Source organism: Hoplias malabaricus, chromosome 11 (genome assembly GCF_029633855.1).
Source record: "Hoplias malabaricus isolate fHopMal1 chromosome 11, fHopMal1.hap1, whole genome shotgun sequence".
NCBI classification, from domain to species: Eukaryota; Metazoa; Chordata; class Actinopteri; order Characiformes; family Erythrinidae; genus Hoplias; species Hoplias malabaricus.
Genome location: NC_089810.1, coordinates 5,846,829 through 5,870,021, shown reverse-complemented (window position 1 = coordinate 5,870,021; position 23,193 = coordinate 5,846,829). Strand labels below are relative to the sequence as shown.

Here is a 23,193-nt window from a genome sequence, read left to right as displayed (position 1 = left end):
CACTCACTCACGTTTAACAAAGTGCTACGTATCTAAGAAGCAGAGTGTGTCCCTGTTTTACTCATTTATATTGTTTTATAAATTAGCAGAACGTGCCCTGTATTGGAAATAACATCCTGTTGTGCGAATAACATCATGGATGTTGATGATAAATGGTCAGTGCCTTCGGCTTGGTGTCTAGTGTCATGGTGTTATTCACAGAAAAACACGTCCTTGTTTGGTGCACTGCTTACGTATTGTTTACTCTATGAATCCTAAACAAGCAACACAAAGTACAGGACTTGTGTGCGGGTGCTGTATGACCCTGGCTACATTAAAGAATCCATGAAATGCATGTGTGTGTTTGTGTGTGTGTGTGTTTATAGTGAGTGTGCTGCTGACTAAGAGAAAGAGGCAGCTGCTTTCTTAGAACAGTGTATTAACAGCAGCCGAGGACATGCGCGCGCTCACACACACACACACACACAGTCGGTATCAGGGGCAATTGAGTGGGCTGGACTTCTTTTGTGTGACGAAAGTGATACACAGCTGTCTCTCTTCCACACTTTATCTCTCTTTGTCTTTCTTGCTTAATCTATCTCCACTTTCCCTTTCTCTCTCTCTCTCTCTCTCAGTGGCTGACAGAGTACAAAACTGATTGTAAATTCTCACTGTCACTATCAGAAATTCTTAAGGTGTGAGTAGAATATATCAAGTTGAATTCTCTCTCTCTCTCCCTGTGTTTACACACACACACACACATGTGCGCGCACACACACACACACACACACACAAAACAGGTGCGGCCAGGTGCACAGCACGCCTAGGCAAAGTAGTGTTGGACAGATAGAGCATGCCTCTCTGTGTAATCAGAGACTGGCAGAACCTTAACGTTTGCTCTATTGTTTCACACACACAAATACACACACACACCCACACACACTCACAACCCCACCTACCCACCAGACACACCCATGAGCACGTATCCAAATGTCCCAACAGACACACTCCTACATAAACACACACACACACACACACACACACACACACACACACACTTTATAGAACCCAGTAGGCCCAGAATCCACACCACCTGTCACACACATGAAAAACAGAGGGACATTAGGGGGATCCCGCCCCTTGTGTGTAGCCCTCTCATCCCAACCCTATAATTACACCTCTGACCATCAGGCTCAACACCCTCCAGCTATACACACACACACACACACACACACACAAGCGCTTCAACTGACCCATCTGAGCAGATGTGTGCCTTTTGGAGAAAATGAGATGAAATGATTTGCCCTTAGGCAAAGCTGACCTCTAATCAGTCGTATTGTTCTGAGGAGGGACATATGCCGATGTGTTGCTGCAGATACTTTCCGTTCACCTGAGCAATTACCGCAAACTTCTATCTTAATAAAGTTATAAAAATCATTACATTTCCCTGAAAGCCCATGACTGAGACCCAGAGCTCAGCTGTAAAGGTAGATGTCTGCAGTAATTAATGCTGTTTGGTTATATTTTAGATTTATATCACATCCATACACTTTAATGTCATAAATAATTACATAGTGTTTTTAATGTGGTTCACTACAATTAGTTTGATTTGCATTTGGCCTTGAGTCTGCGCTCCTGTCTTTACTATTTTCTCAAAAATATCTTCTCTTTAAAAATATAATGTATTTTATTTAATGTAATGAACATATCTCTCATCATTTAGAGAAGAGAAATCCCAGTTACGTTCATTACGTTAAATAACAAAAATCATCACTCACATTGTTTCAATGAGTTACAAATCACTCATTCATATAAAATAACAACATGTTTATTCCTTTTACTACAAGTACTTCTTCTACAAAGAGTTAAAAATACATTCACAGTTGGTAGAAAGCACCCAAGGTAACAAAAGCACTGAGTGAGTGAGTGAGTGAAACATGAGGGTGTGTGCGAATAGGTGAGTGAGTGGTTGTTTTTTGAATGAGTGAGTGAGTGAATGACTGAGTGACTGAGTGAATAAAACAGAGTGTGAGAATAGGTGAGTGATTGGTTGTTTTTTTGAGTGAGTGAATGAAACAGAGAGAGTGTGAGAATAGGTGAGTGAGTGGTTGTTTTTTTGAGTGAGTGAGTGAATGACTGAGTGACTGAGTGAATGAAACAGAGAGAGTGTGAGAATAGGTGAGTGAGTGGTTGTTTTTTTTGAGTGAGTGAGTGAATGAAACAGAGAGAGTGTGAGAATAGGTGAGTGAGTGGTTGTTTTTTTTGAGTGAGTGAGTGAATGAAACAGAGAGAGTGTGAGAATAGGTGAGTGAGTAGTTGTTTTTTTTGAGTGAGTGAGTGAATGACTGAGTGAATGAAACATAGAGAATGTGAGAATAGGTGAGTGAGTGGTTGTTTTTTGAATGAGTGAGTGAGTGAATGACTGAGTGACTGAGTGAATAAAACATAGTGTGAGAATAGGTGAGTGATTGGTTGTTTTTTTGAGTGAGTGAATGAAACAGAGAGAGTGTGAGAATAGGTGAGTGAGTGGTTGTTTTTTGAATGAGTGAGTGAGTGAGTGAAACATGAGGCAGTGTAAGAATAGATGAGTGAGTGGTTGTTTTTTTGAGTGAGTGAGTGAGTGAATGAAACTGAGAGTGTGAGAATAGGTGAGCGAGTGGTTGTTTTTTGAGTGAGTGAGTGTTACTGAGTACGAGGGGTAGAGACTAGAGCAAATATGTGTGCGACTGACTGAGTATGTGAGTGAGTGATTAATTGAGTGACTGAGTAAATGAATGATTGCCTAGGTGTGAGTGTGTGTCAATGTGAGTGAGTGAGTGAGTGAGTGAGTGAGTTACAAGCCAAGCCCACAAGGCACTTCAGGTCTAAAAACAGCATTTCAAAAGGAAAGAAAATAGTCAGCTAGCGTTCAGCACAATTGGAGGACGGTGTCTTCTGAACAATGTGAAATGACAGTGGGACTACATTGTGGCGGCGGTTGGACAGCCCTCTGTTTAGGGGAACTAGAGGAAAGCTTTTGTTTGTGAAGATGGCTGAGGACGTGACGGTCAGGGGGGAATTTGGTGGAAAGGAGAGATCTGAGCTTGGCTCTAAAGCACCAACCACAGCTCTGGCTGAGGCAACCTCCCTGAAGTCCATAAGAGGGAGACCCTCAATTCACCCAAACACTCACCAAACCAACATAAAACAGCTTTAAACTGGCATGAGAACTATGGTTCCTACAAGAATTGAATGTGACAGATATATAAATGTAACACTATCCCCAAAAATACATATACAGAAGGTTTACAGTCAGTCGGAGCATGTGTTTCTGAACAAAGAGCTAAACCCTAAGAGCTGCAGGACGCACTGGCCAATCGGGGGCTGCTGAGGGAAACGTAATCCTTGGAAATAGATGAACAAAGACAGATAATTAATACACCACAATAGCATCATTACACAGAACTATAAAGCAACCTATAGATTACACTGTCACTGTAGATACTTCTGCTGATGCTTTAGCCATGTGTTTATTTATGATGACCAAAAGTTCACGGACATCTGCTCATCCAATATATCACTACTGTCCAAAAAGCATGCATCTCCAATAGAGTAACTCTTCACAGTAAAAGGAAAAAACCTTACCTTTCAATGGAAGTCAATGTAAAAAGTATTTTAAATAAAGAAGAAGAAGCGAGTCTCCTCTCTGATTCGACTTTGTCCTAGGGACCACTAACAGCCGCTGGCCAGAGGCCCTCAGTGCCCTAGCACTGGAACACGGCACTAAAAGGTCAGAAATGTATTCTGGACCAATACCATGTACTGCGCGGTGTGTTAAAACCAACATTTGAAACTGCACTCTAAAAGAAACAGGCAACCAGGTAACAAGCATCCCACAGCTACTTCATAGAGTCTCCAGAGAGCACGGTCCACTCTGCCTGATTCTGCACGATGACCTTATGCTCATGTGCAGCTGCTCCAGAGAGGCCCCTTTCATTTCCTGCTATTAGATGGAGATCACAGAAGTTTAACATCTGCGTCCACAACAGGGGGGTGGTATATTAAAGTAGCTGAATTCATTCATTATACAGAGTGTTCATATTAGGTTTCGTTGTAAAGGATGTCTATGAACATGTATATTATATACACAAGACCATTTCTTTATATGTGACAGAAGACTACAGCAGGAGTAAAGCAGGGCTACAATAGGAATAAGACAAAAATAAAATATGACTAAAGCATGACTACAGCAAAAAAGTAAAGCACTACTACAGTAGGAATAAAGCAGGGCCTCATCAGGATTATATCAGGACTACAGCAGGAATAAAGTCAAGACTGCAGCAGGACTACAGCAGGAATAAAACAGGAAAAATGCGGAACTACAGCAGGAGTAGAGACGAAATACAGTAGGAGTACAGGCCCACAGCAAATACACCTACATATCTACACAGCTACGGTGAAAAAAATCGACTGAGCGGAGGCTAACCCAGGTGGCCGCTGTGGTCCCCAGCCATGGCCAGAGTGGAGGCTGTTTCCTGGAAAAAGGCAGCAGGAATGCAGGCCACAGCAAGTTGTCATATTTCTCACCTGCATCCTGAGAGTAAAATAACTCCAAACCCAAACAGTCCGCCCTGTCAATAACACTGTGTTTCTCCAGTGTGTGGGGAGCAAAGGGCACACACAAACTCCCGAGACGCACCCAGCACCCAGGCTTCAGTCAAGGATCTGCCACATATTATAACTGCACACACACACACACACACACACACACAACACTGCACTAAATATTGGGCCACAAAGCTGTGATCTGGCTAACGTAATGAAAATTGGAGAGATCAACAACACTCTCATCGTCACATTAACTTCAACTTTTAATGATTTGTCAGAGAAGCAGGTCACCAAACAGGGTTTCAGCAGTCCATTAAAAGCTCAAGGCCTTACACTACAGGCACGGTCAGAGGCAAGGGAGCCTGTAGAGTCGCAAGAGATGGGTGATAAAACACACCTTAGCTTTCAGCATCACAAGGAAAAGAGTGCACTAGAGTCTAACAGAGGATAAACTCTCTCTCTCTCTCTCTCTCTCTCTCTCTCTCTCTCTCTCTCTCTCTCTCTCTCTCATACACACACACACACACTTTCTCCCTTCCAAACACAGCAGCATAGCAGTTCTGTGTTCCTGAGCAGAACTCCTTGTTTCAGAGAGTTGAGATGAAGCGTTCTCTAACAATAACAGAGCAGGATCTACCGCGCGCTGAGCCACCTACACACTGCAACAGCAGTAATGTATAAGCTGAGCACTGCAGTGTAATATGCTGCTTAGAGATAACACAGTCATGTGTGATTGTGTGGATGGGTTTCCAGAGCTTTCATTAAACAGGAAACACGTTGAATCACAATGAAACACTCCAATGTCAAACACATTCACGCTGCCACTAATGCACCACACACACAGGACAGCACATAGTGCCCAGGTCTGTCATATCAGCTGAGAGATGCCCGTGCTGCCTGGCACCCTGCCATGTGATGAGTGAAGGGAGGGGGGTATCCCACCCTCCCAGAGAGAGCGAGGTTAATGCTGGTTAGGAACATTACTTACTTCTTCCACTTTTCTGGAGGCACAGTTTCTGGCAGCAACCATATCAAGGTGTGTAAGATATCTGGATTTTAGGGTCATTGTCCTGGTCCACGACTACGGAGCATGCTGAAAACTGATTGGCAAATGAAATCAAATTAAAATTGAGCCTAAAGCTAAGCTTAATCCCTGACTGGGAAATCGGCTCCACGTGTTTAGATACTGCAACCATCTGAACCTGCTACTGGAGCAGATACCACAGCTGCTGGGGTATACGTCTGTGCAGTTTAAACCAGAGATAAAAGGATAGTGTCCTGTGGGCTTGTGCTTGTTTAAGGTACTCAGATGTCTCACTACAAAGTCATCAACCGATCAGAGAAAACTTCAAAAGATAAGAGTGACTCAGGCGTCTAAAAGAGCCGCACTGCAATTACAGCATCATGGGAAAAAAATGACACTCAAAGAATAAAAGCGCTGGAGTCTCTGCGTGCGTGCGGACGAGAGAGAGCTGGTGGGATGTGTCTCTGCGTCTCTTCTGGTGCATGGGAGAGGTCATCGATCCGAGTGGTGTAACTGGAAGGCTGACAGACAGGATGGGGAAACTTGAGCAGAGCGCTATAATTGAAACCCAATGGGAAAAGGCAAGAGGACGGTGCACAAAGCGACCTCTCTCTTTTACTTGCCATCTCTCCCTCTCTGTCTCTCCCTGTCTCTCTCTCTCTCTCTCTCTCTACAAAGCAGCAGTGAACTATTCAGATTTATAACATCAGAAACGGGAAATGAATAAGACACGATCAAAACCACAAAAAGTCGTTTCTCACAAAGAATCCAAACCTGTTTCAATGAGAGAACACAGGGAGCTGGGGTTAAATCCATGCGATGGACACAGCATGAATCAATTAGCGAGCTCGCTTTGATGATGTCAATGACAAGTCCTCCAAGAGCCGAATGGCTTCCGTTCGAACGGGCCGGAAACGCGAGCCCCGCCGCAGCCCCGCCATGTCTCCGCGAGTCAGAGTGCAGCCACTGATCACACAAATACACACAGCCTCATCAGCCTCAGCGCTGTGCCCACAGACTAGTCCAGAAACTAGGAAAAGCCTTTAGAGCATAAAAAGAAGCAAGATGTACTTCTTATAACATGGATTCACGCATCGTATCTGCACAAGGTCAAACACAAATGCACACAACAGACAAAGCTAACCTTTCCTCCACTCTGGCTGCTAACGGCTTAGCTTCTGAACATTAAAGACTCCCTCCAGTGAAAATCCAGTGTGGAGCCTTGACACCATTTTTGTTATTTAGATTGAAATAAGCAGTCAGTGCCACTTTGAAACTGCAGTGTCTCAAAAACACAGATTCAGACAGCGAGGGCTTCTTATGTCACAGTCCAAGGAATCAACAAGACAGGGCTTTCTAACAACTGTAGAAAAGTGGAGGGGTGGCAGGTAGAGCTATAAGCTACTTTTAAGGCATTGTTTTATTGGAAATAACGTTTAAATCTAACAGATGTTTAATTGAGATTAAATTAGATGTTTAACGTAAACAAACATAAATTCAACTATGATCTGTATAACTGCATATTGTTATAATACTTTAGGGCGGCACTGTGGTGCAGCAGGTAGGTGTCGCAGTCACACAGCTCCAGGGACCTGGAGGTTGTGGGTTCTAGTCCTGCTCCGGGTGACTGTCTGTGAGGAGTGTGGTGTGTTCTCCCTGTGTCTGTGTGGGTTTCCTCCGGGTGACTGCCTGTGAGGAGTGTGGTGTGTTCTCCCTGTGTGGGTTTCTTCCGGGTGACTGTCTGTGAGGAGTGTGGTGTGTTCTCCCTGTGTCTGCGTGGGTTTCCTCCGGGTGACTGTCTGTGAGGAGTGTGGTGTATTCTCTCTGTGTCTGCGTGGGTTTCCTCCGGTTGCTACGGTTTCCTCCCACAGTCCAAAAACACACGTTGGTAGGTGGATTGGTGACTCAAAAAGTGACGTGAGTGTGTGAGTGAATGTGTGTGTCTGTGTTGCCCTGTGAAGGACTGGCGCCCCCTCCAGGGTGTATTCCTGCCTTGCGCCCAATGATTCCAGGTAGGCTCTGGACCCACCGCGACCCTGAACTGGATAAAGGTTACAGATAATGGATGGATGGATGGATATAATACTTTCAAAAAACAACAAAATATATAAATAAGAAACTGTGGAACCATAAACTAAAAGGTAGCAGGTTTTTGTGCCACGGGCCATGGCACGTACACTTTCACTTTCAGTTTTTGTTTTGTTTGTGGTGAAAAAATGTGTTTAAAAAAAAAAACAACAACAACAACAAAGCCAATACAGTTTATCACTTGTTAAAAAGTGTTCCTACTTCCTCAAATGTTCAGCACAAAGCTAAATAAGGCTGAGCAAAAGAAATATCACTGAATTCTGACATTGATTTTTCACGTTCCTTTTGGGAAACACATTTATTACAGACAGTGTGCTGCTCAAAAGTCTTGAGTTGTGTTAAAGCTTACCCTAAGCATTGTCTCGATGTAATTTTTCTTCTGGGACCACCCTTGCTGAACGCACCACTACTCAGCAGTCCCAGACACTGGATATCGCTCAGTCATTAGTAGTTCCTTTTAGTGCAAAACGAGACGATATTTATGAAAAACACAGAGTGAAGCATAAGAGCACAGTGCCTAAACGGAGCCACATGGCTGCCCTGCTAATAGCCACAGTAAATAAAACCTACTGAAAGCACAGAGCCTGGTCTAGGAACAGAATTCACTGGAGCAGAAAACGGCAAACCAGCCTCTCAATTTCTGCTCCTGAGGAGTGCAGTGGGAAGGAGATGAGAGGACTTCATCTGCTCCTTGTTTGACTTCCTCCGCAGAGCTACACAGGCCCAGTGAAGGCCCCCTCCTCCTCCTCCTCCTCCTCCTCCACCTCACGTGCTACGTCTTGGGGTTAACTGTCAAACTGGCGCCACGCTGCTCCACAACATGTTCTGCGGCACATGAGCCGAGTCATGAATATGGAGATGCACTTAGTAAATGTGGATTAGACACGGGCTGGGGCTCACGTAAAGCACACTTACCCATACACAGGGCGACGTATGGAAAGCAGACACACAAGCGTGTTCTGACAAATGCGCAGTCACAAACACGGGCGCAAACAAACGCTGACGCAAACGCACGCTTGCACATGCAAAACTTGGGAACAGGCTTTAACACAAAACTATTAAAACTCCAATTCCTGTGGCGAGCCTTAGACTACGGGCCCTTTCATAATGGAGTCATTTAGGCCGACTCTTCCCAGCTCTATCTGCCCCCGAGCGAACATTCTTACGCACACAGACACAGCAAAGATTTATGGAGTCTAAGAGAGAGTAACACCACGCCCCGGTGTGGCTTCATAACATAGGCCCGCACACTAGGCCTTAACTTCATCACCAGTAGAAACATAACAAGTTAAACACGCACAATTTGATTGGCTTGGAGTCTCTCTCCCTCATAACCTTCATACAGTCTATCTCCCTCTAAAACAAGGTGTGCGGTTCCACTGAACCTTCTAGTGACCAGTCTGTGCCCCGTATCCTAACGCATTTCACACTGCGGAGTCCCTGCCGCTCTCCAGCAGTCACTCTACAGCTGTGCTGTTATTTTTTTCCCCCCTCACAAAAAAGACGACAAACTTCCCGGCTCTCTGAGCTTGGCTCAAGCAGACGGACCCAATTTCTGCTTTGCATGAACCAGAGAAAAGAAAAAAAAAGCAAACCACACACAAACACTATGAGAGAATAAAGAGGAGAGGAGAAGAGGGCGCCAAGCATCAGATCTCTTAAAGTCTCCCAGCTGAAGCCCAGCTCCTGCATATATCCAGGGAGATCACATTTCAACAAGATTGGGTTTAAGTGCTGGAGACAGAAGCCGTGTGGATGAGACTTCTCTCTGTATGTGTCTTCGAGAATGCTTTAGTAGTTACACGTAAGACAACTGATGATAATAACTCATCAGCACAGGTTCTGAGACTTGGGAAGACATTCGGTTCAATGTGAACTTCAAAAACAAAATGCACATTATTTTCTTTACAAACTCTGTGGATTTTCATTCTTTTTAAAGCCCCGGACTTGAATAAACCTTCAGAAAACACTAACATAAGAATTAAACGTAGCTCTCTACGTGTTACATATAACACAGTGTCTACATATACACACACACACACACACACACTGTAAGTATAATCCATGTTAATGACTAACAAGAACGCCTATGAACTGACAATGAATGCAAAGATAAATGTATCCCTTTGGTTTTTAAGTAAAAATAGAAGTTTTAAAAAAATGAGACATCCTCAGAAACTGAAAACACACAGACAATAATATTACACACTTTAAATGTCTGAATATTTACTGAAGTGTCTCCAGATTTCACACATATCTTGTACTCGTCTGCAGAATAATTACTGAAAAGAACATTAAAAATAAAAGAAAGGAATAAAAGAAAAAGTTAACATAAATAATCATTGCCTTTGGCTCCGCGGCGCTCCACCACAGCCCCTAACCATCATTTAGCAGTTTTACCTTCTGATCTAATATGGGTCTGTATTTCTCAAAGTGGAACAGGATCTGGTGCGATCTACAGACACTCGCTACAGAGAGATTTTCACTTTCAGAGAGGGGATTTTATTACTGTTTTTAATTTAAATGAATATTAATTTGGTTGTTTCTGGTTAGTTAAGGTTTACTTTGTTTCCTGATAATAGTCTGTGGTATAAACTGTATATCATTTATTTCCCAAAACCAGGGTGTACTACTACTACTACTACGTCACTTTGTAGCTCAGTTTCCTCAATGAAATATATCACTCGTTAATGTGTCTGTATTGTATTGTGAAAGTGAACAAACACCAGTTGCGCAGAGATCCTACTCTGTCAGATTTAATTCTTAATTCATGTGCAGCGTTTATTTTAGTCATTGTCACACTGCATCACAGCAAATGCATTTCGAGCTACAAACAGCATTCACCACAACCGCCTCCGCTTTCAAATGAAAGGGGTTTTCAGTTTGACTAAACCCCAGATATGCCCACTGAGCCTTCTACCCAATCAGATACCTCGTCACAGCCTGCCAAAGACACATTAACCAAACGTATGGATCATACTGGAGCTGAGATTAATAACGCTAATCATAACACCGCTCAGTCACAATTATTACACTAGCCTGGACCATGTGATTTTAATTGTAGAAGGAAAAAAAATGTGGCAAGGCTTTACAGGCATCCGAAAAGCACATGTAGCAAAATACATGTAAAAAAAATAATCAGTGCGGCTACTAACTCTTCATTTGCCACAGTTTATCGCCAGCCTAAAATAGCTTTAGCTGATTTGACTACACCTGCCGTTACACACCAAGGTCAAAACCAGTCCTTTCCAACAACTGTAATTTTACTTTTTACAGTTTTAATCATTCTTAAAGAGAAAATAGGCCCCCACCCAGAGTTTAAACAAAGAACACCAGCTCTAACGCACCCCTGCCTCATTCCTCACGCTGCACTGGGATGAGGAGCTAACTGCTGGGTCACAGAAGGCTTGTAGCAAACTTCCTGGCTGGGACAGGGTTAACTCTCCTCCCTAGGCCATGCTAGCTACCGCTAAAATTAACCTCCCCCACAGCTGGTTCCCATTAGCCTGCAGTGACACTGGGAGCCTGTACTTAAGCTGTGCTGCGGGGGCTCTGCCGCCCCACTCAAATAATACTACTGTCCCCCGCCACAGGCCAAGTTTAAACTGGCCCAGCTCTGCTTCTGCTGACAACGCCTGTGTTTTCAGACTGGGAGAAGTGAGGAGGAGGAGGAGGAGGAGGAGGAGGAGGAGAGGAACACCCGGGTGGGGAGGAGGGGGTTGCTGAGGAAGAATATTATAAAAGAGAGCCACCCCCGAGCCCTGAGAGTATGAAACACTGAGAGTCAAAGCACGAGAGGGAAAGTTTGGGCGAACCTGAGTTCAGCTGAGGAAAACACAGAAGTGAAAAACAGAGTAGAAGCAGGGGCACTGAGTTTGAATACGCCTTCCTATATCATATCCCTAAATAAACAGCTAGAGGTGTCTAGTTGGAAACGTTTATAATGTTTGTACTTTAATAAACCCCCAGGAAACCCAAATACAAGAAGCACACCTGAATATGACACTTTATGTTTAGGTTTTTGACAGTTACAATAAACACAGTGCTTAAGTGTGTATATTGTATAAGAATAACCAGGATAATCCACAACTGTGAATAAGAAGAAACAAGGCATTACACACTCACACCCTCACACCTGTGGACAGTTACACTCACCCGGTCACTCACACCCTCACACCTGTGGACAGTTACACTCACCCGGTCACTCACACCCTCACACCTGTGGACAGTTACACTCACCCGGTCACTCACACCCTCACACCTGTGGACAGTTACACTCACCCGGTCACTCACACACTCACACCTATTAACTCATCCACTCACCCAGTCACTCACACACTCACCCAGTCACTCACACACACTCACCTATTCACTCACCCAGTCACTCACACACACACACACCTGTGAACAGTTACACTCACCCAGTCACTCACCCACACTCACTCACACACTCACCCCTGTGAACAGTTACACTCACCCAGTCAGTCACACACTCACCCAGTCACTCGCCCCTGTGTAAAGTTATACTTACCCAGTCACTCACACATTCACATCTATGGACAGTTACACTCGCCCGGTCACTCACACACTCACACCTGTGGACAGTTACACTCACCCGGTCACTCACACACTCACACCTGTGGACAGTTACACTCACCCGGTCACTCACACACTCTTACCTGTGGACAGTTACACTCACCCGGTCACTCACACACTCACACCTGTGGACAGTTACACTCACCCGGTCACTCACACACTCACACCTGTGGACAGTTACACTCACCCGGTCACTCACACACTCACACCTGTGGACAGTTACACTCACTCGGTCACTCACACACTCACACCTATTAACTCATCCACTCACCCAGTCACTCACACACTCACCCAGTCACTCACACACACTCACCTATTCACTCACCCAGTCACTCACACACTCACTCACACACACACACACACACCTGTGAACAGTTACACTCACCCAGTCACTCACCCACACTCACCTATTCACTCACCCACTCACTCACACACTCACCCCTGTGAACAGTTACACTCACCCAGTCAGTCACACACTCACCCAGTCACTCGCCCCTGTGGAAAGTTATACTCACCCAGTCACTCACACATTCACATCTATGGACAGTTACACTCGCCCGGTCACTCACACTCTCACACCTGTTCAGTATTACACTCACCCAGTCACTCACACATTCACATCTGTGGAAGTTACACTCACCCAGTCACTCACTCACTCACTTTAAAGAAATACAAATAAACAAATCTCACAAAAAATACATGAACAAATGCTTTATTTCGTGCTTTATTATAATACACACAATCAGGCCGTGTGTGAGCGAGATCATTAGGTCTTAAATAAAGATGCCCACTGCCTGCCCGTTCCCCACCCCCTCTCTACCACCCGATTCAGTGTTTATCACGGAGTGGAGCTGTGTGAGCGAGTGTGTGGCTGCGAGACATTGATGACTGATTTACAACTGGAAGCTCAGCCAATACACAGCTTTACTGGAGCACAATCAGCCAATCGGCAGCCAGAGATCACAAGCTCCTGGTGACAAGCAGCGCCTGCCTCAGACAGTTTAACAAGTCTGGATCTACCATGACTCTACAGTGTAGGCACTATTTATTTGTGGTGGGGGGTTTGAGTGGGGTGTGTGTGGGGGGTGAGGGGGTGTGGGTTGGCACAGTCTATTAAAACGTTAGCGCAGGGGAAGGATCTGTTTGTGCAAAAGGTTAACAATCAGTTTAATTAGGAGCAGAGGTTGGAGAATACGCATGAACTCTCTGGGTCTGACAGCTGTGCTCAGCTGGAAAACACAAGGTGTATGTGTGTGCTCTCTCTCTCTCTCCCTCTGTGTGTGTAGGTGTGTATGTGTGCATTAGCTGTATGCTACGTGTATGCGTATTTAGACAGAAAGAAGTCAGTAGAGAAAGTGTGGGCATGTTTTATACATTTGTGAGGACCAGATTTCCTCACAAAGCTAGGAGTATCTCACCTTGTGTTTTATTGTGAGGACATTTTGTTGTTGTTGTTTTGTTTTACAAAAACTGTTCCTTTAATGTGAAATGATAATGTGACATGATTTACTTTGGTTACTGGGTTTAAAGTAAAGTGTTAGGGTTAGGTTCAGTGTTAATTAGCTACAGTAATCATCTCAATGAACGTTCCTCACAAGTATAGCATAACAAACGTGTGTGTGTGTGTGTGTTTTTGTGTTTACATATAAGTGTACTACAAGCGAGAGCTTTTGGGCAGATAGAAATCAACAGAGAAAGTAAGTGTGTGTGTGTGAGAGAGAGAGAGAGAGATAAACAGAGGGAGAGAGATAAAGAGAAAGAGCTTATCAGTGCAATTTGTCTTGCAAGGCTTCCTTCTGAACAAAGGGGAAAGGAAATGCACTAAAACATGATTCTTGGGCATAAACGTGTCAAAGACCTATTGTTTGGGGCATTATCTCAAACAACACGGTCCTCATGTCTTCGAGGATAGCGCTCAGGATTACTTTTTAATGTCTAAACAAAGGCAAAGTAAGTTCACCACTGTTCAGATCACTGACTCTAATGTGCTCCACCTGAGTGAAAAGCATCCACTTTCCGTTCCGAGTTCCCCTGAATTTTAAAAGGCACACTCACCAACGAAAGGTAAAATGCGCTATAAAGGAATTACGCTCGCCACGAGCCACATGACACCCGCCCTAACAACTTGAGCGTGCGCTGAAGGCTGTTTTTGGACGTGGTGGGGAACACAGCGTAAATGCTGCTCAGTGTAAGGCACAGGAATGTGCTTTGTGAGCTCCAGCGGGGATGTTTTAGAAGAGGACAGTGTGAGGCTCATTAAAGCTGCATGGCTCTGAGTTCTGCCGGAGGTGACGGACAGGGAGATAAGGTTACCAGCAGGCTTGACCTCGCAAGCGCACACACACATTCAGAGCCACTCGTCAGCACAGCACCACACACACATGCGCAACCTGTTATGCCTTTTTAAATAATTAACAGCCAAAGATTAGTCCGTCAGCCCGGGGGCCGAAAGGTCCATCGATTTCTCACAGATGCATTTTTAATGAGTGCATCTCAGCGAGGCGCTGCCCGAGAAGTGAGGCTCCGAGCCCTCGGCAGCAGCAAAGCCAACAACGCCAAGACCGCCCGAGCGTGAAGTAAAAAAACACAAACAAAAGCCAAGAAGTGCCCAGCTAATGCATCTCAAACAAACACCATTACGCACCAGAGCCAGAGTGGGGGGAGTCTACAGGGGCCGGCTGTCAGAGAACCTCTCTGCTCGGGTATTAAATGGTGTGTTTACACCACAAACTTCTCCTGCTCGTGTGGCATCAATTGTTGTAGGTACAATCTCAGAAAAACTTTCACTGTGGTGGTACTCGCAAAACGTAAATACACCGTATTCTATATTCATTGCAGATATTGAAGTTGCGTTGATGACACACGCCCCTTTTCATCTCCAGCACTTTTATGTTTTGTTTTGGTTTTTTTTGTTTTTAACTGATTTTTAAATAAAGTTTTTCAAATATTCATCTCTTATTCAGAAGAAGAGAATGTAATGTACCACTGCTGTATTTTAAAAGGCACATTTACTGACAGTAATGTCCCTGTACACCACTTTTTTCTTTCCTTACAGTGTATGTTTGTGTCTATACTGGGCTGTAAAGGCATGTCCAGTGAAAGGACGCTGCCTTTATAAACTGTCCTTTGTTTATGATGTGTTTGGGACTGGACGGTGTGAGAGTGTAGACCGGCGGTTGAGAAAACAGCATGTTATTAACTGCAGACAGCAAGAACAGTACGAAGTGACAAGCCCTGCACTTTTTCAGGTTTTCCACCGAGCCTGAAAGCCCATCCGTATCACAGCAGAAACAGGGCTCATATGACACTGAGATGACTCACTGATTTCTGGATGACTCGCGTCTTTGTGCTGATGGGAACAATGTGGAGGATCTCCCTGTCTGTTTTAACACATTCTCAGAGCTTTACATTTACAAAGTACTGATCGTCTACTGCTTTTCCACGAGTGTGATTACATTCTACAGCTCCTAGTTCAGTGCTACACTAAGATCAGACAGCTCTAAAGGGGCCATGTATACGGAGTCGTGACTGTAGTAGAGGGGCAATAACCAGTAAAGAAAACCAAAGAGATGCAGTCTGGACTGAAATAATAGAAGTGTCATGGTTTGAAGGAAAGTTAGGAACGGAACCACAGCTTCATGGTATGGGTTTATTTTACTTCCTTCTTTCTTTGGAGAGCCTGCTCTAGACTACACATCCCGCATGATCCCATACAGAAAAACTGGGGGATGGAGCACCAGTTTTATTTTTCAAAGGCACTGGGCATGTCTAAAATAATAACACATATGAAATGAAATATTACTGCTGATGTATGAAATGGAAAACGGCGATATGCTTCATTCAGGAGAGGTTGTTTTTCTTGCACGTAGCTCAAGTGTAATAGTGCGCGTGTTCGTTTTTCCCCTAAGACGTGTGAAACAGAAACATATGATTAGGGAAAACCAAGGCTTTCACCCGTAGAACTGGAGACACGACAGATTCATGAGTCCCCGCGCAGTTCCTCTCCAGACTCTAGCTCTCCATTTGGTGCTCATTTCACATACAGGGTGCTTCAGGACGGCAAAAGCACTTTCAATTAAATGCTATGCAAAAAAAAAAAGGCAAATAGAACAAACAATGTGGAGCACAGAGGATGAGAGAGAGAGAGGGAGAGACACACACAGAGAGAGAGAGAGACAGAGAGACACACAGAGAGAGAGAGAGAGAGAGAGACAGAGAGAGACAGAGAGACAGAGACAGAGAGGGAAAGAGAGAGAGAGAAAGACACAGAGAGAGAGAGAGAGAGAGACACAGAGAGAGAGAGAGAGAGAGAGAGAGAGAGACAGAGAGAGAGAGAGAGAGACAGAGAGGGAAAGAGAGAGAGAGAAAGACACAGAGAGAGAGAGAAAGACACAGAGAGAGAGAGAAAGACACAGAGAGAGAGAAAGACACACACAGAGAGAGAGAGAGAGAGAGAGAGAGAGAGAGAGAGACAGAGAGAGAAAGAGAGAGACAGACAGCGAGAGAGAGACAGAGAGAAAGACAGAGAGAGACAGAAAAAGAGAGACAGAGAGAGTGGGAGAGAGAGAGAGAAAGAGAGAGTGGGAGAGAGAGAGAAAGAGATAGAGAGAGAGACAGAGAGAGAAAGACACAGAGAGAGAGAGAGAAAGAAAGACAGAGAGAGTGGGAGAGAGAGAAATAGAGAGAGAAAGACACACAGAGAGAGAGAGAGAGAGAGAGAAAGCAAATTGGAAATGAAAGGGGGCGGTGACTTTGTGAGGCATGAGATGAACAGAATGAGGACAAATTACCCACATAAAGCCCAGAATGCTGTTATTAATCTTAACAAAGACCCAGTATTTATTATTAACTACAATAAAATATTAAACTATAGGATATACAACTGTGTGTAAACTAGTTCAAAAGCATTGGGACACATTTAAATTTGGTCTTTGGGAGAAAAGAATATCAACCAATCTGTTGAAAGGGTAAAGTGTCTGGGGCTGATGACATCACAGACACAGAAGGTACAAAGGCATGTTGAAAGCTAACTTACAGAAACACACCAGCCACCTCCTGAAAGAACACCTTTCCCAAAAGGTCTGGGGTCGATCTGTTTAAAATAAACCTCACACGGGTTTGATATTTCATTCCCTAATTTAATGCATTGCATTAATAACCGATTACTAATGAACACTAATTTTTGGGGTCCGTGGTGTTGAACAGATTTATTGGCACATACTCTGACTTTCAGAGGTTAAGGGGTCAAAGGCACGAGAGCTGGAATAAACTGACAGACAGAGAGACAGACAAACAATGAGCTCAGTCAGACAGACATTCACGGGGATTACCTTTCCCATCTCCCTCTCGAAGTCCACGTACTCTCGGGTGGGCATCTGCCTCTGCTCTCCGTGCAGGTTGGCGGGGAAGAACTGCAGCGAGAGATTGGTGCCGGTCGCCACAAAAGCCTTTTAGAGGGAAATCAATACAAACAGGATCAGAAAGCCCAGCCCGGGCATTAATTATGCAGCCCACCATTTCTTTTGCACATCAGAAAAGGGTTGGAGGAAAACAGCCTGGAGCCAGGGCCAGGGGAAAAGGAAAGAAGGGACGAGAGAGAGCGAGGGAGAGAGAGGCAGAGGGGGAGAGAGAGAAAGAGAGAGAGAGAAAAAAAACACAAGTCATCATTTTCTCTATTTGAAGTATTGAGTTACGCACATCTGATTCTATTTTACCAACTCTCACTGCTGGCAACTGGGCTGCGGCACAGGGTTTTAAAGAGAGAGAACAGAAGGGAACGAAGGAGAGAGCGGCGAGTGGCTGATGTACAAGGCAATGATAACAGACAGACAGAGAAAGAGAGGTAGAAATCAATAAGTTGTTTTAAATGCAGCCCTTCACTTACATTAATAGCAGCTGGACTAGTACACTGGTTTAGAGTCGTGCTGCAGTAATTCAATAACAGTGCGAGAGCACGAACGGCTTAAAGAGAACAGTTAGTGCACCACCGGACTTTACAGACGGATACGAGATGTACGCCAGATGTTCTGGACTAATAATATATTATATTTTTAAGATATGAATCATTGCTGTCTTTAATCCTGACAATGAGCCTCTGACTTCTTCACAATTTTATAATTCCCCATGAACTCCAGAGACCACAGGAGAACAGTTAATGTCTATTAAAGGGGACATATTATGGGACAAATCATTGGTTCAGTGCATCTAAAATTCAGTTATATTCAGTACCTGGTGCCTACCAACCCACACACTGTGGAACAAGTCCACCCAGTCCGAGTCTCTCCAATCACAGACATTTACATTTATACGGACGGCATTCAGCAGGCGCTTTTACCCAGAATGACTTACAACTTTAGTCATGTGACAGTCCTCGTGTTAGGAGTCTTGCCCAAGGATTCTTGTTGATGTGGCATGGTGTGTTCACCCGGATGGGGAAGCCTGGTTTTCAATGTTAAAATCAGTGTTGTTACCCCTTACACTACACCAAACACTAAATAATGCAGTCCTAAATAATCAGAGACACTCCCCAGAGTTATGAAGTTCAGGGTCGCGGTGGGTCCGGACCCAACCCGGAATCACTGGGCGCAAGGCAGGAACACACTCTGGAGGGGGCGCCAGTCCTTCACAGGGCAACACACACACACTCACCCATTCACTCACACCTACGGACACTTTTGAGTCGCCAATCCACCTACCCACGTGTGTTTTTGGACTGTGGGAGGAAACCAGAGCACCTGGAGGAAACCCACGCGGACACAGGGAGAACACACCACACTCCTCACAGACAGTCACCCGGAGGAAACCCACGCGGACACAGGGAGAACACACCACACTCCTCACAGACAGTCACCCGGAGGAAACCCATACAGACACAGGGAGAACACACCACACTCCTCACAGACAGTCACCCGGAGGAAACCCACACAGACACAGGGAGAACACACCACACTCCTCACAGACAGTCACCCGGAGCGGGTGCAGGTCCCTGGAGCTGTGACAAAGACACTACCTGCTGCACCACCGTGCTGCCCTCATTATATATGTGCTAAACAATACAGTCATTTTCAGATAACGCCCAGTGACCACTGTTCACCTGACCGAGGAGGAATGGGGATTTTCCTTGGGATGTTTTATCTACTAATCCTGGAATCTACTCATGAAGACAACATTGCAACGGTGAACATTCCCTCTCTCACTCTCTCTCTCTCAGCTGTATTATCAAACACATTAAGACTACCGTGTTTATTGTTGGGAACGTGATGGTGTCACACTGCTAACAAGCGCAGACTAGACGCATTTATTAGAGTCTTTAAAATTAGACACATCCGAGTTCACTGCAGTGAGCAGTGAGACACCTTTTGAAGATGATGAAAAGAAAAGGGCAGACAGATCCCAGTGGCTGGGGGGCAAATGCTTTGCAGACATAACAATCCATCAGCTCACCTACAGCCACTGAGCTCCCACTTTAACTCTACAGTCCCCTTGTTTTTTTTTTTTTTTTTTTTTTTTTTTTTTTTTTACAGGCGCTGTAAATAAAACCTAACGGCACTTCTATAGTCTCACACGTTTCTGTTTCTGTGTCTGTCTGAGGCATGAGAAGGAGGAAGTGTTGGAGAGGTAGTTCCGCGTGTCCGACAGAGCTAATGTTCAGCTGTTTATGTGAAAAGAATCTGACACGGACGCGAGTTCAATCAAACGACTGGTTCAAATACGGCTGCTTATGAAATCCAGAAGTGGGGTGTAATACAGTAAAAGTAGCAGCTGAACAAGTCTGAATACTGCTTTAAGACTATTTCTGAAAATGAGTTGGGCTTCAGCAATGTCTCTGTAAAAGACCAAATACTTTTATTCTAAAAATAATAATCTGTAGCTGTTTGCAGGAAGCGAAAAGGAGCTGCCGCGGGTCACGTTAAAGTTATTACGTCTGAGAAAGTGAAGGTGGAGCAGGAGACTAATGCTGAAGGATTTGGGGGAAATGTCCAATTGCAATTATTATTATTATTATTATTATTATTATTATTATTATGCCAAAAATGAAGGATCATATCTGTGTTTATAACCAAGACCAGAAAACCTGGCTGTAATTCTAAGCGCTGAGTGTAGAGCGTCGGACGCTCAGTGAGCTGTGTTTGGTGCGATGTACAGCACAGTGTCCAATAATCTCTGTCACAATGGCCGTTTTTATGATCAAAATATTGTCCCAGAAATAACTGGGATAAGACCATTCTATGACATTAATATAATAATAAATTAGGAATATTCCAACACTGGAACTGGAATATATAAATATTTAAATATTCTACATAATATAAACAAATCAATATATCAGCTACAAAACGGACACCAGAGAAAAGCACAGAGCAAATGACTAAAATATTGGTGACATTAATTATTATTAAGTAAACAATGGGAGACACAATTACAACCACTTTACTGGCCGCTGCACACAGAAGAATTTGTTCTCCGCATTTAACCCGATCCATGCAGTGAAACACACATTTACACACTAGTGAACACTAGGGGGCAGTGAGCACACGTCTGGAGCGGTGGGAAGCCCTAGCCATGGCGCTAGCAGCGGGGAGCAGTTGGGGGTTAGGTGCCTTGCTCAGGGGCACTTCAGTCATGACCTGTCGGCCCTGGGGACCTTCCAGTTACGCGTACAGTTCCCTAACCACCAGGCCACGGCTGTCCCCAGAAAGAAATATCTTGTATATTGTGTGATAAGTCAATAAAGTAATTATTGTGGCAGGTCTAATGACTGCTACTGATTGGTCTAATGCTCTTTTAGACGCTACATTCGCACATTTAATTTAAACAAATTTGTTGTTTTGAAAACTGGTGTAAAGTTATTTTCAAAATAAAAGTCCCAGATGTCTCCGAAGTAACTCTTCGTCTTCATTCATTATGTACAGATTTACGAAAATTAAATGAACTTAGTCCCCCCCACCTCTGGATCCGCCCACCCCTCCGCTATTGGCCAGCAGCTCAAAAGCCCAGCCCCATAAATTGATGGGATTGGCTCCTTAGGTGTGTGATGTAAGAAACCCTGTCTGTCTGCGTGAAGGTTTTTGAGACTGTGTTTGAAGTGCTGCAGTTTCAAAGCAGAGATTCTCAGCCACAGAAAAGAAAACTAAAGTAAATGAATGAAGTAATACTCACTATTTCTGATCGTCCGTCCCTGCAGGCGTTCTGAAAGCGGGCCTGTCTCTCCTCGTGCGGTCGGTCTCGGAAACCCGTGTATTTAATCTGTAATCCCACACAATAACAACACAGCTTCATTCACTGAGGAGGAGGCTCTCCTTACACTGAATAAACAGACCTTCACACTCTGAAAGTCTGAGTACGAGCTGCAGCTTTAACTTTAAAGTCCACAGACATGCCCTGGCTGTGCCGGGGGCTGGTAAATGTGAATATGTGAAAGGGGGCCGGTGTGTGGATGAGCTGCTCGGTAAAGAATGATGCTCTTCGGCTCGAGAAGGTGACGAGAACGTCGAGGCTGAACGGGGTCTGTGTTTTTTAAAAGCTCTCCAAGAGAAAAAAGAGGATATTTTAAGGGTCAGAGAGAGTGTTTAACGGCTCCACATGAATGAAACCCAGCCTGTGTCACATCAGCCCAGATGTGGAGCTCAGTCTGGGACCTTCTTTGGGTTAAAGGACTGAGGGTGAACTGCTGGTGTGTGGAACCGAGGCAAAGAGTTGGAGTGAGTGCAGAAATAGGAGTTTAACAGAGAGAGAGAGAGAGAGAGAGAGAGAGAGAGAGAGCGCATCGCTGTGTTGTTTTGCTGCTCTTGGCCGTGTGATTGAGCTCGGTTTCCTGTGACTGTGATGAGTGAGGGACTGACTGACGGAGACGGTCTTACCTCACACTCACGGCTCAGTTTCCTGAAGAACTCCTCGTTCTCAAACTTGCTTCTCTGGTCCGGCACCACCCGCGGCATCCTGAGCTGGAAACGAGACCCAAGAACGAGAGAAACGACGCCTCGGAAACTCTCTTTATCTCTCTCTCTCTCTCTCTCTCTCTCTCTCTCTCTATTCCCGCTCTTATTTCCTTCCGTCTTTGAGTGCAGCGCAGAGCAGCGTGTTCGCCCTATTACTCGACTTACTTTGGCACAAAAGAGAGTGTCTGTGTATGTCCTTCTCTCTCTGTCTTTCTCTCCTCCTCTTTTCCCCTCCTCAGTCTGGACTCTCTCTCTCTCTCCCTCTCTCTCTGCACTTTTTTATCCCTCGCGCTGCATGGCTCACGGTTACTTCCTGGCTCCTCGGAGTCCGACTTATGACTGTACACCCAAAATACTCCCCCCCTCCTCCTCCCTCCATCTCTCCTCCTCCGCCTCTCATCTACTCCACCTCCTCTTCTCCTCCCATTCACAACTAACTCTCCACTCTACAGCGAGTCGCCTCTGGTTCTGTTTGTGTGGCCTTTGGTTTTTAAACGGAGCACTGCGCGAGTCCGACTAGAAAACAGCCGTGAAACACCGTGCACACAGTGATTCAAAAAGTGCATACAGTGGCACAGAAGCTTCCTACAGTGACCTGAGTGCGGCCCGCAGTGAACAAAAAGCTTCTCACCAGTTTTTACAGAGACCCAAAGAGGACCACAGTGGCCTGAAAGGTTCTAACAGTGACCCAAAGAGGACCACAGTGGCCTGAAAGGTTCTAACAGTGACCCAAAGAGGACCACAGTGGCCTGAAAGGTTCTAACAGTGACCCAAAGAGGACCACAGTGGTCTGAAAGGTTCTAACAGTGACCCAAAGAGGACCACAGTGGCCTGAAAGGTTCTAACAGTGACCCAAAGAGGACCACAGTGGCCTGAAAGGTTCTAACAGTGACCCAAAGAGGACCACAGTGGCCTGAAAGGTTCTTACAGTGACCCAAAGAGGACCACAGTAGTCTGAAAGGTTCTAACAGTGACCCAAAG

General features: G+C 44.8%; 1 protein-coding gene across 4 annotated transcripts in view; it reads right to left on the bottom strand.

The window, feature by feature from the left end:
* cbfb (core-binding factor subunit beta) overlaps positions 1–22,502 on the bottom strand; it is a 65,476-nt gene extending 42,974 nt beyond the window's left edge. For 3 of the 4 annotated variants that reach the window (XR_010804541.1, XM_066685521.1, XM_066685522.1), the window contains exons 1-3: positions 22,135–22,502; positions 21,434–21,520; positions 17,605–17,721 (exon numbers count right to left, since the gene is read on the bottom strand). Coding sequence is in view for 3 of the 4 variants with exons in the window: in XM_066685521.1 (XP_066541618.1) it covers positions 17,605–17,721; positions 21,434–21,520; positions 22,135–22,212 (282 nt within the window). In the remaining variant the exon portion in view is untranslated. The remainder of the gene's footprint in view (positions 1–17,604; positions 17,722–21,433; positions 21,521–22,134) is intronic. The other variant, XM_066685523.1, reaches the window with a different exon arrangement.
* Between the last annotated feature and the right edge of the window lie 691 nt (positions 22,503–23,193).